This window comes from Nyctibius grandis, chromosome 9 (assembly GCF_013368605.1).
Source record: "Nyctibius grandis isolate bNycGra1 chromosome 9, bNycGra1.pri, whole genome shotgun sequence".
NCBI lineage: Eukaryota > Metazoa > Chordata > Aves > Nyctibiiformes > Nyctibiidae > Nyctibius > Nyctibius grandis.
The window spans coordinates 43,448,183-43,464,291 of NC_090666.1; the positions used below are offsets into that span (position 1 = coordinate 43,448,183).

The window sequence follows — 16,109 nt, forward strand, 5'->3', positions numbered from 1 at the left end:
AATGGAGGTGGCTTCGAAGCAGGGCAGAGAACATCTAGCTGCTGTAAGAAGATCATTTGCAGCGACTGACAACTGCCAAGCAAATGTTGGAGACAACACAAAAAGTGGAATTACAGGAGCAAAAGCAGAATAGCAATGAAAGTGTCTCTTTATAGGCGACTGCTTAAATTTCCCATGATGGGCAATGAGTGTAGATGTCTGAGCTGAGTTTTTTTGACACATTGAGTCTAAGGAAGAAACAGTGCCCCGGGAAGTGAGATGGGGCTAAGGAATCCCTCAAAGAGGGAACGGTTGCAGTAATAACCTCCAAGCTGCAGGCCTTGGGCAGCAGACACAGCTCTCCCAAGACAAGAGTCCCTGAGCTTGGACACGGAGGTGGCGTTGGAAAGATGAGCTACTTCTGCAACATCTACTGCCTCTGAGAAAAACATCTTGCAACTGATCCTCAGAAATTAATGTTTTAAACTCCTCCCTTTTCTCTAGAGGGACCTTTTCTATGAAATCAGTTCATTTATTAATTTTAGAATCTGTGTCATAATTTGATATTCTGAAGTATATTAATAACTTTAATGAACAAATGAATTCTTCTTTGCTATGATTTAAATCTCTCACTGCAACTGCTCCTACTGATGCTGAACTGAGTGAGTGCAAAAATATTTTTTCTTAAGATAACACCTAATATTCTTCTCTTTCCAGTCCCAATATTTATTTGTTTATTCGAAGGAGAATCACAAAACCCTGCCAGCCTTTACTCAGACAGAGTACCAGCAGTCCTAAGAAAGTGTTTACTAGTTCTTGGGTTGGATTTTGAACTCTCTCTTGTACTTTCTGAAAGAAATCAGTAATCCTCTTCTGTGAGTCCTGATACACCTAGGTATGGTGCCGTCTGAGCACGTGATTTTAGTGACAGTAATGAGATAATTCTAGGAGTTGACATTCTCTTTTGTAACAATCCACCTTAGACATTTCTGACCATACAGGTTTGTGAACAAATACAAGTCTTCTGCCTACAGGAAGAGTACGGCAGAGTAAGATACGTCTTGGTCAGGAAACATTACACCATGAATTTGAGAGCAGGGAAGACCACAGACAGGTTCTGTGGCCCGAAGGCCAGCCTGGTGACCTCCTCTGCCTCCGGCACACACAGGCAGATGCACCAGCCTCTGCATCCATTTCTGCCTCCTCTATCTATCTCACACATGTCTCGAGGTTCCCTCCAACTGGGGTATTCCTCTAAAGGCCAGCTAACAATGAGTCTCCACACTGCTCAGGAACGAGATGGAGAAATGAAGGTTTGGGGAGCAATCAGCTAGAGCTAGAGCTACAAGTAGTTCATTGTAAGCGGGGACGAGCTGGCTGCCAATGCCCTGGTTTGTCAGCTGTGCCAAAATTTGTCAGCTGTTCACAGACAAATAGCCAAAAAAAAAAAAGCAGCATGATCCAGCCCAGTGTATTCATAACCATTAAATGCAGAGAGAATTCCAAAATATCCTGCGTGACTGAACTCAAGATGTTAGCTCACTTAAACTTCAGTAAATTCCAGACAGGAAGATCTCACCTAAAACGAGTTTGGAAAGTGCCAGCACATTTTACATTAATATTTAAGCTAATATCAGGTTTTTCAGCATCAAGATATTGACAAACTTTTACAAGGGTGAATGCATGACCTGGATTTTAAGTGTAGTGCTTGCTTTTCTTGTACATACCGTTCTCCTAGACAACAGTACAATCTGTATTTTGTTTCGGAACTGAAACACAGCAATTGTCTGGTGTTCAACAACCCCGAGGCAGCTGCTTCCTTTGAAACAGATTTACCCAGCATTAATCCCTGGCTTTCCACATTCTAAAGAACACAGACAGCTCCGAAGGGAAGCTTCCCTCTCACCCCGTAATCCCCACGCAGCCTTTGCAATAGCACGTACACTCGATGCACTGCTGTCTTGTTGATCTGCAGACAGACATGTTAACAGCCCCGACTATTCGTTATGTCACTGCTGATTGTTGCACCAGGAACATCCTGGTAACAGGCCTGAAAAGAGGAACTGAATTTACTTGACTTACTCCTAATACCCCATTCATTTGAAAGGATGCTGCAGAGGATACAGCGCTGAATATGCAACACTCCGTTCATCCTTCAGTTATTTAATTAATTCAGACATCCTTGGAAACTGGAAAAATATAATAGTGCTTAGAGAATCATCAGCTTTAACAAACACATCAGCTCCAAGTCCACAATTTGTGGGACAACTCAGGACTTGGGTCTTTCCCAAACACAAAAATTTGTGTCTTAGCAGCAGTAAAAGAAGTGAAGTTAGATTATAAAACATTGTAATCCTATATTATGCTTGAAAAAAACCCAATTCTTCAGTTTCTAAAAGCAATAAGCACTGTAATGTGCATCCTAGTAGGAGTGAAAAGCACACAAGGAATAGAGCAGACCAGAATGTTGGCTTATTCCGAGTTTTCTTCTTTGGAAATTCTATGCACATTTTGCAAATCTTCTGCTCCAGACATCTGAACAGTTACACAAAGAGATGTGTAATGCCAGAAGACTCGTAGTAACTTCAGGTTTCTTTACTGTACATTCAAGCATATGATGAGAGAGGAGGAACGACAAAGAAATAATCCTCTGATGAAGGGACTAAGTTACCATGTTATCGTATAATCATATTGTTCTACTGAGCAACTTCTCAAATTACAAAAATTAGAAAAAATCTTTTGCAGGAGAATGTTTGGTATCTGCGGGTACAGAGCAATGACAGTAGTTGCAAAGGTTTCATTAATGCTATATTAAACAGAGTAAAATGTAATATATTAATTCCTTCAAATGTGTTCATGCCTACAACTGAATTTCTTTCCTTCACAAATACGGTACTTTACCTTTAAGTCTTGATGTTCCTTAATTCTTAGTGCAAAATTAGCTAGCTCAAGACCTAAATTAAAACTTGGTGTATGATCGATGAAAATACCATGGTAGATTTTACATTTTTCAACTATTTTCATAGATTCTGATGTCTACATTGATGTTTGCCTACTATTCATTAGCACACTTGCTTTGTGGTTCAAGGCCTTTAAATTTATTAATTTTCACCAAAATTGTGTTGATTATAAACTTTAATACAATTTTAACTAAAACCACTAGAAAGACTTTGTGTATATTTAATGATTTAGTATTTGTCACAGATTTTCTCATAGAGGTTGTTAAAACTTCTTCTGTAACAGCAACTGTAACAAAATATCAGAGACAGCAGCAAAGGAACCGCTATAAATTTGCCACTTGCTGCTTAATAAATGCTATGAATATGGGAAAGATCAGGACAATTTTTAGTAAGTATCATGTTATAATAGCTAGGACTTTACAGTAAAAAAAAAATACACGTTTCAGGTAACAGAAGAACCACCTACAGAATATCTGTACAATTTATAAATGGATTATAACATCCCTTTCTACGGGATCCAACATCTTGAGCCTGTTTCAGCACCCCCAAACTCATTCAGCAGCAGTGGCAGAAGATTTAAGTGCTGCACGTAGGTGCACATAGAAAAAGAGGGAGATTAGAAGCAGCATGTGATTGTTTTACCAAAGAAACTGAGGGACTTTCCTGCTCTCCCCAGGCCTCAAACACTTCCACTGACCTTCCTATTCTCAGTCTTCAAACCTGATGCCATTCTAAGCCAGAGGAATATCAGTAGACAGCAAAAAGAAGTCAAGGCTGGTCCAATATCTGCACCTCAGTATCTCCTGGACTCCAGTTAGCCTCGGCAGAAAAGCTGAGCTTTACACTGTTAATATACAGGCATGTTACATTTCTAGATCATTATGAATAGTTGTTCTTTCTATAAACCTTTTCATTTACAGAAAAATCTCTCCTCCTTTAAGTTATTCTGAATCACAGCCACAGATGTTTTTTTACATTTCTTTGTGCTGAGAATTACTGCAGTGATCCAAAATTTGTGAAAAGATTGGACCTATTTGTCTGCCTTATAGAGAAATACATTCTAGATCTCTCTCAGAAAGCCTGGGCTGTTCTGACACAAATTTGGCAGTGTAATTACCACGCAGAAAGAATAATTTCTATTCATACAAAAGCGTGCGAAGAGGACAATTGATGCACACCAGATTGTTGGTTCTTTAATCCACAAAACATTTCGCTGCTTGTTTCAGATGAGAGCTTTTGAGAGGAGTGCCTCAGTTCTCTCAGCTGTGCCAACAGCCACCGACTATCTAACCCCGGGGAGCTGGGCACTGTGTTCTCTGCGCTGCATAAACCAGCACCAACTCTAACAGCAAAGGCAACTGCAGGATCTACAGATTACAAAATACATCATAGTCATTTAGTTTATACCCAACAACAGAAATGCAGACGCAGATGTCATTACCTATATAAACCTTCTAACTGTTGATCAGTCTCTTGAAGCTCAGACCAGTACCCGCTTGCAAGCTTTTGGTACTCATTGATAACTAAGCTCTTCAAATCGGGATAGGGGCATTCCAAAGACAGTAGTGCTGAAGGAACCTCAAGGAAAAGTCCATTTTTCTCTTCAGAAGAATACGCTAATGCCTGTGATGAAAAAATGCTACTCAGCAGACTACTCTGCGTTATATTTTCTCTCTCAAAAAATTGCTAATTAAACTCATAAGGAAAAGCTTACTTTTGTTTTATAGTCTTCAAGTTCTCTTTCCAAAGCCAGACTTTCAAGGATGAGGAATTCCAAAATTCCCTTCTGTTGCTTCTTCACAAATTCGATCTATTTCATGAAATATGTTACTGTTACTTCTTGATCTTGTTATAATATGAAAGCTCTTGTTTGGAAACAAAGAGCCTGATTTCCAGTTCTACACTGCGATGCTTTTACAGATTGCAGTGAAGCAGATCTGCACTACTGCAAGTACAGAGGTTACTGGATACTCTGAATGCGAGTTATATTCTCAAAGTATTACATACAAATAGATGAAAATACTAAAAATACACTGACAATAAATTGTAAAAATAAAGTTAAAATACCAACCTGCTGTAACATCTCAACTGGATCGAACTTAGATTTCGGACAAGATTCTTCTGAGAGGTAACGCTGCATTTCAGACAGCCTGTATTTCAAGTTCTCTTTTAGTTGCCAGATAGGAACTACATAATTTGTTTGGTATGTATCCCGTTCCTTTGATAATTTATGCTCTATAGTCAAACAAAACATAAAGCTTTCTCAAACACACAAAATGTTACACAGCACTGTGCTTTCTAAACCTAAGTCTGTCAAGACAGGGATTTAAAAACTCAAACAAATAATCGAGATAATTTTGATTACAATAAATAATCAAGAACTGAATAAAAAATTCTTACCTAAGTCCTTCATATCCGAAAAAAAGTCGTGCTTATGGCTTTCTTCATCAAGAAAAGTCTTTATTTCTGCTTCTGCTTTTTGCCTGGAAGGTATGAATATGAGTTTTACAGAAGCTTTAATTTCTTATTCATCGAGTTTTCAAGAATGATAAACCCCAAATACTCTAATAATTAAGTAAAAAGGGGGTTTCTCTGCCTGGGAAGCTATGAAGGGCAGGACTTGGACAGGAAGGTGGTATGGAAGCAAAAAATGCTCTCATTGATCTGCTGCACATACAATACACAAGCTAAACAACAATATTAACAAGTGTGAACTCAATACACGTATCTAGAGACAGACTCTGAAGGAATTAAAAAGTACCTGAAAACTTCTGACACTCCTACAAATACATGCTCTGCAGATGTTCATAGGTCAACAAAACAGCTATGACATCATCACGGAGAGGTGTTTTCAGGTATTTTAATGTTTTCCTCACAATGTGCATTGAATTAAGTATGCCACACCAGAATCTCGGTGGTCGTCGTCTTCTCAATACTGAAGTATTGCTTTAACAATGGGTAACTTAAGATTCCTCAGCTCTTACCTGTTCTCACTCAGTCTTTTATGCTCTTGCCACCACACTTGCTGATGCTGTTTCAGCAGCGTTTGCTCTTTGCTCATTTTTGAAACTTGCTCCATTTTCTTAATCTGCAGGAAAAATTAAAGCTTGTATTTTGAGTCTGTTCAATAGCTTTAATCAAATGACTTCATATGGAAACTTAACTACAGAATGATGAACCTAAAAGCTTATTTCAAACCTGTGTTTTTCTAAAGAACAATGGGTTTAAATGTAACCAATTTCCATGAAAAAATTTTATTCCATTTCAAATCACAATTAAATGAGAGGAGAAAGTGAGAAAAATGCAGTCCATTTTCTTCTTTTACTTTTTCTCCTTTTCTTTCCCATCCCTATTTTCCCAGGAGGTAAAGGGCAGAAGATGAGCAGGAGAAAGAAAATACACTTTCTTACAGGTGGGAAGATGAAAGCGTGTCTTTCAAGAAAAAGAATTTCAAAATTGATTACTAAAAAAGAGTGCTTTTTCAAAATCTATCCAATTAAAGAGGCTCTGAAACTGTCTGAGGGCTTCACAAAAACATCGCTTCCAACTTCAGATGAAACAGAAACACGGTTTTGAGATAGACGGAGTTACTGCCTAAACTAGAGGAAAAGCTGCCAGGGGAAGGCTGACGAAGCCTCTGGCCAGCCAACAATGAAGGAAAAGGATCAGAAGCTGTCTGTGGCTGCCAGGAGTCCCTCAGACAAGTCAGTTTTCTCTCACGCTCCCACCACCACGACTGTCTCCTGGCCTCTCAGTGGATACTCAGGACAAAGCAGCACTGCAGTTCAGAACTGGCTCCTTTCCTGCTCCTCTTTTTGCTGCCCAGCCACCACCTTCCTCCATAACAACAGACCTCATCCTCACCCCAGCCAGCTTCTTCGAGTCGCAAAACCCCTTCTGATCCCAGAGGCTCCCACAATTCACACGCACACACCCCCTTTTTCCCCTCCCCGGACCTTCCTTCATGCAGATACACTAATCTACTGCAGAATGGTAGCAAGACAAGAAAAAAAATTTGGAAACTCTTGTCCTAGTTCATAACAGGGAGAAATTAATAAAGATCTCACTCCACACCTAGTTCAGGAAAGAAATGACATTCTGAGAAAAAAAATGCTAGTCTTCCCCTCGGCTCAGGGGGAAATAATCTGCTCTGTTAGAAATGCTTAGTCAGCTTTCCTGCCTGGTGAAAGCTGGACAAACCACACGTCATCCCTCTGCGTTCACATGGGTAAGGACACGAGAGCAAAACCCCTCCAGCCGTGTCCTCCGTGACCCCAGCTGGCTTCTCCAAGGGGAACGCCTCTGTGCAGCGCTCATGTAAGCACGAACCCCACCGCTCCGCGAATCACAGCCTCTCATCCACCCACCACAAAGCTAAAATCTTACTGTGAAACTAAATACCTACAACTTTGAAACTAGAAACATTTACACCTCTCACACAAATCTGAGTTTAACATATCTGGTTGAATACACCTGGTTTCTACACAGTCACGTAAGGAGGAACCACGACGAGAACGTGGTTAACCCATGGTGCTTCTGCAGCACACCTGCGTTAGCGGCATTATTTGGGGAAGAAGCTGCAATAGGTGCTCTGGGGAGGTTGGTTATGTGACTGAATGAGAACCAAGGGGTTTATAGGAAGCTGCATATGTGACTGGACTGTAAGAACGTCTGAAAACGCCTGTTTTATGCTTTCAATCAGTATGTCACAATGCTCTTGAATCAAAGATAATGCCTCGTTAATTTATTGCTTACATATTTTAACTTCTAAAAAGTCACTTATAGTTCCCTCTTGATTACCATTAGGTGCTTAAAACCAGACTTCAAACCCAATACTGTATTTAAAGTAATTTGAAAATACAGACATCTCAACTCAATTCCAAAACTAAAGTGAAATAAAAGTCGAATAGATCTGTACACAAAGTTTAATATGCTCTTGAAATTATTTTATAGCAACAGCAATGACATTACTGGACAACGGCTGCAATATTAGCTTTTTTCTGTATGTGCTGTATTTTTCTTTCTTAAATGGTCAACAGCTGATTTACCATTTGCTGCTTTGGTTCCACCTCACTGGAGGAGTAACCCAGCACTTCAAAATTTGGATAGCCTCAATCAGCAACGAAGCAGTAGTAGGTGGGAACACATTCTGTTCCCTGGGGAGCCTTCAGCGTCTATATTTTACTACCTACTGAGTTAGAAAACACTTGAAAAGGTGAAATACCAAAAGACAGATGATGAAAATTAGTTTAAAGCTTGAATGAATTCAGTAGAATTTTGCATTGCCAATCCATGAATAAATATCTGCCAGAGCTCTTGAAATACTATACTTACATGCATTAAAGGAAGCAATGCTATAAAGAAAGTATGTATTTTTTCTCTCATTCACTGTCACCCTGTTCTATTTTAAATACAAATTGAGAGGCTGCACAAACAACCCCCTTTTTTGTTGCAAGGCCTTCAGGGTAGAAGTGTGAACAAGTAAATTATGCTTGTTGGTGCTGGATATATTCCATTTACTAAGATTTAAGAAACGGCATCAGAACAAAAAATATGGTTATGTTGCTCTCCAATATATTTAATTTAATAACTTCTCTTCAAAGAACTTCTAAATAAGTTTTAGACACGAATTTAAAGGCTGACTTTTTTTTTTTAGAACTTTAGCATAATTCCATATTCCTTCAGCAAATTTCCCTTTGAACTCTGCAATCCTGTCTGAATGAAGACTGAACTATATTTCATACATGCCAAAGACATCAGATGACCAGGTCCCTTAGCCATCTACACAAGAACACTTTAGTCACTGCGTTTTGCATAGTTTCTGGCAGTTTGACATACGCTCTCCTTCAAAGAAAGCACAATTTTTTAAAGGGAAGCTCTTAAAAATACAAATCCAAAGAACGTTTCTGGACATCCACAGCTAAAACCACCACCCGTTTATTCCTAACCACCTTCCCCTCCAGCCCTGCCCCAGCTAGCTGCGATGTACAAGTCCTGACACACAATCCAGTACACAGGAACACCCACATCTAGGCTGTCCCATTAAAAACAAGTGCAACGCTTCAAATTCTGTTGCGGCTTAACAGCCACAGCGTGATGATAAGCTGCATGGAAAAGACCTAAACTCATAAATAGGTTTCAGAGAGTTTCTCTTCTCAAGACAAACGTCTTGAGATTAAAATATTTTATTTTCTGTCCACTGCAAAATCAGGACAAACTACGTAGTGTACGGCTGGATAAGAGCTGAGATGAGCCACAGTCTTCTCATACGTTTCGGTTTGCTGCTTAAGGAGCTTGTTCACAAAGATATTCCATGTTTTCCTTTGTAGGTAATGTTGGAAGCAATCAGAACCACACCCTCTGAGTGGCATAAAATTATAAAAAAAAAAATAAAAAAATTCATCATCTCTCCAGTGTTGTATGTAGCCAAGATTGATAAGCCGGGCGATACATATTCGTGGAGGACACACTGGGAAGCAAAATACAAAGACACTCAAGCATATAATCTTATAAAAGCTTTACCAGACCGGTTCTACCCACTGAGGTCTGGCTGCTACCAAAGCCACTCTGTGACTCCCCACCGCTGCAGGTCTCAGAGCTCACAGTACCCAGTGCAATCACTGTGTCACCCAGCAGCTGGTCAATCTTACTGGGACCTGCAATGCAGCCAAGCACCAGCAGCCAGCCCAGGCCCACAGGTGCTGAAGCCACCCGAGTTCCAGAGGCGTGCCCCAAAGGCACCTGAACGGCTCCACGCTGAGGTCCAACAGGACCTGACAGTTTAGTCGTCACGTCACACGAAAGCTAGACTGTGTCTCAGAGGTACCTCTGGAGGCAGAAAAGCTGGGTCTGTGCAGCGCTGAACCTGAGCTACTAACCCAGCCTAATCCAAACCTGCTGGCTACTCCAACGGCAAAGGCACCTGCGTTCCAGATAAACACGGCACCCGAGAGCTGACGGGGCATGAAGTAGGTCTCGTACCACAGTTCTGCTTTGGAATGTGACCCAGAAGAGACACCTTGATCAGCAGGCTAGCACCTTCTGTGTTTAAAGTACAGTTCAAAGTAAAAACTTCATTGATATTGTGGAAAAAGTACTTCTGTCTTTTTGGGAAGCAGAATCCACATATCTTTTACATCTCCGATTCAAAGAAATTCCACCCTTTGACTTTAACGTGTCCAAATCACAATAACGCTGATGAACTCTCACCTTTTGCTGAACACTGTTACAGTAATTTATTATCCCTATTCATTCTCAAATTCCTTGAGGCAGTGAAAAGAAATCTGATAACTGAATTTTAAAACCATTCACATCACAAATAATATAAAAATCATACCTTTAATTGGATTTTTGCAGATGCCATTTTTTTCGCCGCAGCGAGTTCATATAGATGTTTGTAGTCAACAGGTTTGTACTTCTGGCTGCAAAGACCATTTCTCACAGGACCAACCAGATTGTCTAGTTATCACATAAAACACATGCAGTCATTTCAAATTCTGGAGAAATATTTTAAGCGTGAGTCATAAAATGAAAGCAGCATAGACAGAAATGAGAAACAGTATATTTTAAATATTAAAAGTTTCCATAACAAAGAGATTGTTGGTTGGTGAATAAGAATTTGAAACAAACATAAGCTAGTAGACATTATATAAGAAACATTAACCATTTGCCTGTTTACAAAGAGTTTCTTTTAAAAGTTTTTTTTATCCGTGAACTTAAAGAATAATTCAATTTAAACCGGGTTTACTGGACAACCCAGGGGAAGTAGTTTTGCTGAAAAAGCATTTGAAGCCAATAAAGATTTAACCAAGCTGGTCTTTCACCACACAGTGAAGAAAACGTACAACGACCCCTTCAAGAAGGTTCATCGAGGGATTGCCCGATTCCCTGATCAAGTTACCTCAAGTTTACCACGGAGTCCTACTTTGAGCTCATGTTCACGTCCCTAGAACCCTCTACCTTTACTTCTCTTCCCCCTCGCCAGCTTCCTACCAATGATAACTTCCACCATTTCATGGTCACTTTAATTGAAAGCATATTATGCAACCGCTTAAAACTGGGTGAGGCAAGGACTGAGAAGACCAGCAGCCATATCTGAACGAATCCAGAAACCCAAGGCTGCAAACCCTGTCTGAACAAGATTTGCCAACAGAAAGAGAGAAGCACGCTCGAGGTAACCTCACATACAGAGCTGCCTAATATTAATGGACAGATTTTCCTGGCTTATTGGCCTGCACCAGACTCGCAGCAAAACAGAACTGCATTTCTTCCCCTCTAATCACCGTGTACAGCTGCCACAGGCAATCCCTTTGCAGCTTCCACTCTCTGAACTTGAGGGGATACACCACCCACAGAGGAAGGCTTCCTCCTTTCCTCCTGCTCGCCAGTCCTGCTTTCCTCTCCACTAATCCCAACATGCGAATTATTCCACCAAAGCAGTGGTATGCTAACAAGGCTATAGCTTTGATCTTGTATTATGACTCCTTTTTTTATTCTCTACATACCTGACACAAAAAATGTTCAGTAGTTTGATCCACTAATTCCTTCTGTTTAATCCCTCCTATGAGCTTAGCATGAATAATCTTGCTCACAGTTTTTAGGCCTTTAGGTAGCTTTGTTCACCTGTGGGCTTTTATCATCAATCCAAATTTAAAGTTCTCATCCCTAAGTCAGCAAGATTTGATGTGAAGATTTTTCCTCCTTCTTTCTGAGACTGCCTACATCATTGTCCAGCACAGATTCTGGAACAGCATTCCATGTTCAAGGAAGCACAAGTTCAGTCACCAAACCCTCTGAAAAGCCACTCATTCAGTTCTTCCTCCTGAGCCTACTACTCCTTCATCACTGCTCCCAAAGGCTTACAAGCTCTCCTAGTCTGCTAGGAGTCATTTTGGGCAGTAACCTCAGTGTCCACACACAGGAGCAGCAGCGCGTGGCAGCAGCTTCAGAGCAATTCCATAACACCTCTCATTCAGGCTCCCTGCAGGGAAATGCCTGGGAGATAAGGTAGCAGATGCATCCTGTCATATTCATTAGAAAAGAATCAGTAACTGTTACTAGTACTACTAAATGACATTAATTACTGCTGTTAATTACTAAGTACAACTCCTTAGTATGGTGCTTGCTGATCTCGTGATCTTTGAAAAGCATGATAGTGTGATGTGCCAGCATCAGAGATCCTCAGTTAATCCCAGGACAGCATGCTATGGTGCAGGGAAGTGTCAGAACAAAGGTGGGACACTCACCTTCCTGAGGAGATAAAGACCTAAATGTTTCCCCCAGCACCTGCTGCAGCGACCCCTCTAAACACCTGGTGTCGATGTTTCTGGAAATGTTCTACATGCATCGACACAGTCCTCGTGCTGCAGTCAGCTCTTAGCCTTGCCACTCCTCCTCCAGAGCAGGAATCGGAAGTTATTCCTAAATCATTTCACTACGTGGGTCTCTCACAGCACTTGTTCTGAATTCTGGTGTAGACATCCAGGGGCAGGAACCCTGTCTGGGGATGGCACTCAAACTGCAGTATCCTGACCAGTTTTCTGTGGTCTGTGTCAGCATTGTCATCTCCTTTAACTGCTCAGAGAAAGTACAGTTTGCTGTCCCTGTTTGACAGCTTCTATATGCAGCTATTAATTGCACAGAGTATTTCATAAGTAGTTTTATTCTAGATTGTGATAAAACAATTAAATTTGAACATGACAGCATACATACCTGCATCACTAATCCTATGAGTTGTAAGGACTGTTCCATGCTCTGGTTCACTCATTTTTATTTTTTGTATCTGTTGAGAAACAAACAGATGTTTTGAGAACACCAGCGTTGTGCATGCAATCTAAAAACACATTCAAAAATATGTATTGTTTTCTGAGGAGAGAGAACACATCTCACTAAAAATGTAATTAGATAGGAATTCCACGAGTTCATCTTTCATTTTAAGAGAGATTTTATGTGCCTCATATCATTTAGCAGCTCAGAAAGTGAAAACAAAATATTATTTCCTTGATGAATCTGCAATGCTGTCACATAGATCACCTATTTGCTCTGTGCTTTTCAAAATACAGCAATCCTGTTGACTCAAATGTGAGGTAAGTTTTTGAGCTGTTCTTTGCTTTTTAGACATTAAGCCTGAAAAGATCACTCTTTTGTTATACTTAGAGGCTGTTGTTTATGTATAGATCCCCATACACCCCCTTTCAGTGTATTAACTCTTCTCAACCCACGTCAGCTGTTTCACCAATGGTGGCTTAGTTCCTGGTGAGCAGCTATGACAGGCAGCGGGTATCAAGTATTCACATCATCTTGGGGTAAACTTGACATTTAAGATGCAATAAGATACACAATGTAGTAAAAAACTTTATCTTCAACCTCTTACTTTCACCTTAATTAAGCATGCACGGGCACCATCCCAGGTCTTGCATACAAAGAAAAGCAACAGATCAAAACAAGGTGTTTCAGTTGAACTGAGTCAACAGATGAATAATGCCAGAAGAGGGAGGTGATGCTCAACCAGCCTCCCCACAAACCCTTTCCTTCAAACCCAGCTCTGCCTTATCAGAATTTCCTACTCACACAATTCCACCCACTTTGTCACTCCTTTGACATTTCTCTGGCCCTACAGCAAGCAGCAACCCAGCAAACAGCAGACCAGCAAAATCTGTTAATGTGTGTATTGGGGAGTTATTTTTCTGCTGTTCTAGTGAGTTGAACCAGTTTATCCATAGAAATTCCACGGATGGCACAATGCAACAAGGAGGGAAGGAAGAGCAGCAGAAGCAACGGAACGGGAACTACCCTGACAGAGAGCTATTAATTTCAGTCAAATAAAAATGTGCAACTGCAACCAAAGATACTTCACATTGTACTTTCCCATGAGATATGTTTCTTCATGACAACGTTCTGCATTTCAGAATCATCAAAAACAGCTACGGTGTAAAAATCTGACCTAGATGGACAACAGTTTCATGAATGAGCTTCCGTTATTACTGCAAACAAATGGTAAGTGCAGTTGAAACTACAGCCACAACGGTCCACACCACTGTGCCTGTGGCCCAGTGTCAGTTTGGTATTAATTCTGTACACGTTAACTATGCAAGTTACGAGGCAAATAAAACTCAGGACCACCGAGCTTTGTACAGTGAATATTCCATGGCCAAACCAAGTAGAAAACAGTGAACACTCATTGACAGTGTGACATTTCTCAATGCTTCTTCATGCACATTCTTCAGTGTTATTTAACAATGCTGGAAACCGTCCCTTGAACTAAACCAAAAATATCAAAGCCTAAATGTCATCTGTCTTCACCCAAGAGTGACCATTCATTAACAAGAGGGACCTTTTCAAATTGGTTCTGAAAGTAATTGACAATATCAGTCGGTCAGAAGCTACACTGAACGTCATCGTCTGATCACAAAGACTGAAATTAAAGATACACGAGAGTAAGAAAATACAACAATACGTGAGGGAGTTAATTCCCTTTTTGAAAGATTAATGTCTGTTTTATAATCTAATAGTCACCTGTAAATAAATTCACAGTTCTGTCCCAAAGTCTTCACACTCCTCAAAAGTCACGGGAAAAAGAAAGGAAGAAAGAGGTTAGCACACACTTACTGTTGATTCCCTTTTTCCCTACTTAAAGCAATTATTTGGTTTCAACTTGTAACTATGTAACACGGCCAAATTCACCCAGACAAATGAGGTAATTCTCCATAGCAGAAGCAACTTTGGCCAGTTTGTCATGGTAACATTTTATCTATACATCAACTTATCTACATATAATTTTCTAACCGCATATGTACTTTGGGTGGAATAGATTTTTTTAAAAATCAAATTAATTACACATGTAAATCCTTAAGGTAGGGATTTACATAACAGTAAAGTATGGGATTTACCTTACTTATTTCTTCAAGATGCACAAAGACAGTTTAAATGTCGCTTCTTTTCCTCCTAAAGACAAAACATATTTTTCTGCTGCTTCTTAGAAAGCTGTCCTGGTTCTGGCTGGGATAGAGCTAATTTTCTCCTCGGTAGCTATAACAGTGCTATGTTTTGGATTTAGCCTGGGATTTGGTATGAGAAGAATGTTGACAATACACTGATGGTTTTAGTTGCTGCTAAGAAATCAAGGACTTCTCAACTCCTCATGCCTTGCCGGGGTGTGGGTGCACAAGAGGCTGGGAGGGAGCAGAGCCAGAGCAACGGATCCCAGTTGGCCAGTGGGATATTCCACATCACCCAACGCCACATGCCCGGTGCACAGCCGAGGGCTGGTGGGGAAGCTCTCCCGCTCGCTCTCCCCCAGGACTGCGGCTTGGGGATTCTCTCTCCTCCGGGATCGCCGGGCACTGGTCAGCGGGTGGTGAGCAGTCGCACTGTGCATCACTTGTTTGTATATTCTATCATCATTATTGGTTTATTTCAGTTGTCAAACTGTTTTTATCTCAGCCCACAAGTCTCTCTACCTTTACCCTTCCAATTCTCTCCCCCACTCCCCGGCGGGGCAGAGGGAGAGTGAGCGAGCGGCTGCGTGGGGCTTCGCAGCCCGCCGGGTCAAACCACAACAGGTCAACGACGCACGGGCTTGTCTGTCACTATTTCTTGGAGGAATCACTGGAAATCACTGGAACAAGAGGTGCTCAATCACCAACACACAAATCTTTAAGCTATAGGCTGATCAATTTTAAAAGGCATTTAAAGAAAATCCTTTTTATTCAGGTTGTTTACAAGTCTGTAAATTAGGTTTAGTTTAGTACCCTAGTGTCATAATTCCCTTACATTTCCAGCCTCCAAAGTCATCCCGGGAGGAGGAAGCAGACACATCATGAAATTCTGTAATTAAAAAAGGGGCCAGAGGGGGGAATCTTAAAACAAAGAGTGAAACCCTGCAAACTGGTATAATTTCCCATGGAATTCTACAACATTCAGCACCTTTTGGAAACTCCAGCACAATTATGTGACACAATCTTCCACTGAATTTATAGTCATTAAGGTTGACAAGGAAAACTTAAAACACTAATAATAAAAGCTCAAAAATTAGAAAAAAAACATAAGAAAACTCAAAATATTTGTTTAGTACTAGTTTTCAGTTATTTCTTCCTAAGGCTTTCAATGTGAATCACAAAGAAACAAAACCAGGCATTTCTTTTTCTTTGCTGAGTTTTACCCTTCCCTTGA

General features: G+C 40.5%; 1 protein-coding gene across 1 annotated transcript in view; it reads right to left on the reverse strand.

The window, feature by feature from the left end:
• The window catches only part of CCDC148 (coiled-coil domain containing 148), a 40,897-nt gene extending 25,166 nt beyond the window's left edge, over positions 1–15,731 (reverse strand). Inside the window, exons 1-8 of the mRNA XM_068407218.1 lie at positions 15,711–15,731; positions 12,651–12,720; positions 10,276–10,397; positions 5,924–6,027; positions 5,340–5,422; positions 5,011–5,174; positions 4,654–4,749; positions 4,381–4,562 (exon numbers count right to left, since the gene is read on the reverse strand). Coding sequence (XP_068263319.1) covers positions 4,381–4,562; positions 4,654–4,749; positions 5,011–5,174; positions 5,340–5,422; positions 5,924–6,027; positions 10,276–10,397; positions 12,651–12,720; positions 15,711–15,731 — 842 coding nt within the window. The remainder of the gene's footprint in view (positions 1–4,380; positions 4,563–4,653; positions 4,750–5,010; positions 5,175–5,339; positions 5,423–5,923; positions 6,028–10,275; positions 10,398–12,650; positions 12,721–15,710) is intronic.
• Positions 15,732–16,109: the final 378 nt, after the last annotated feature.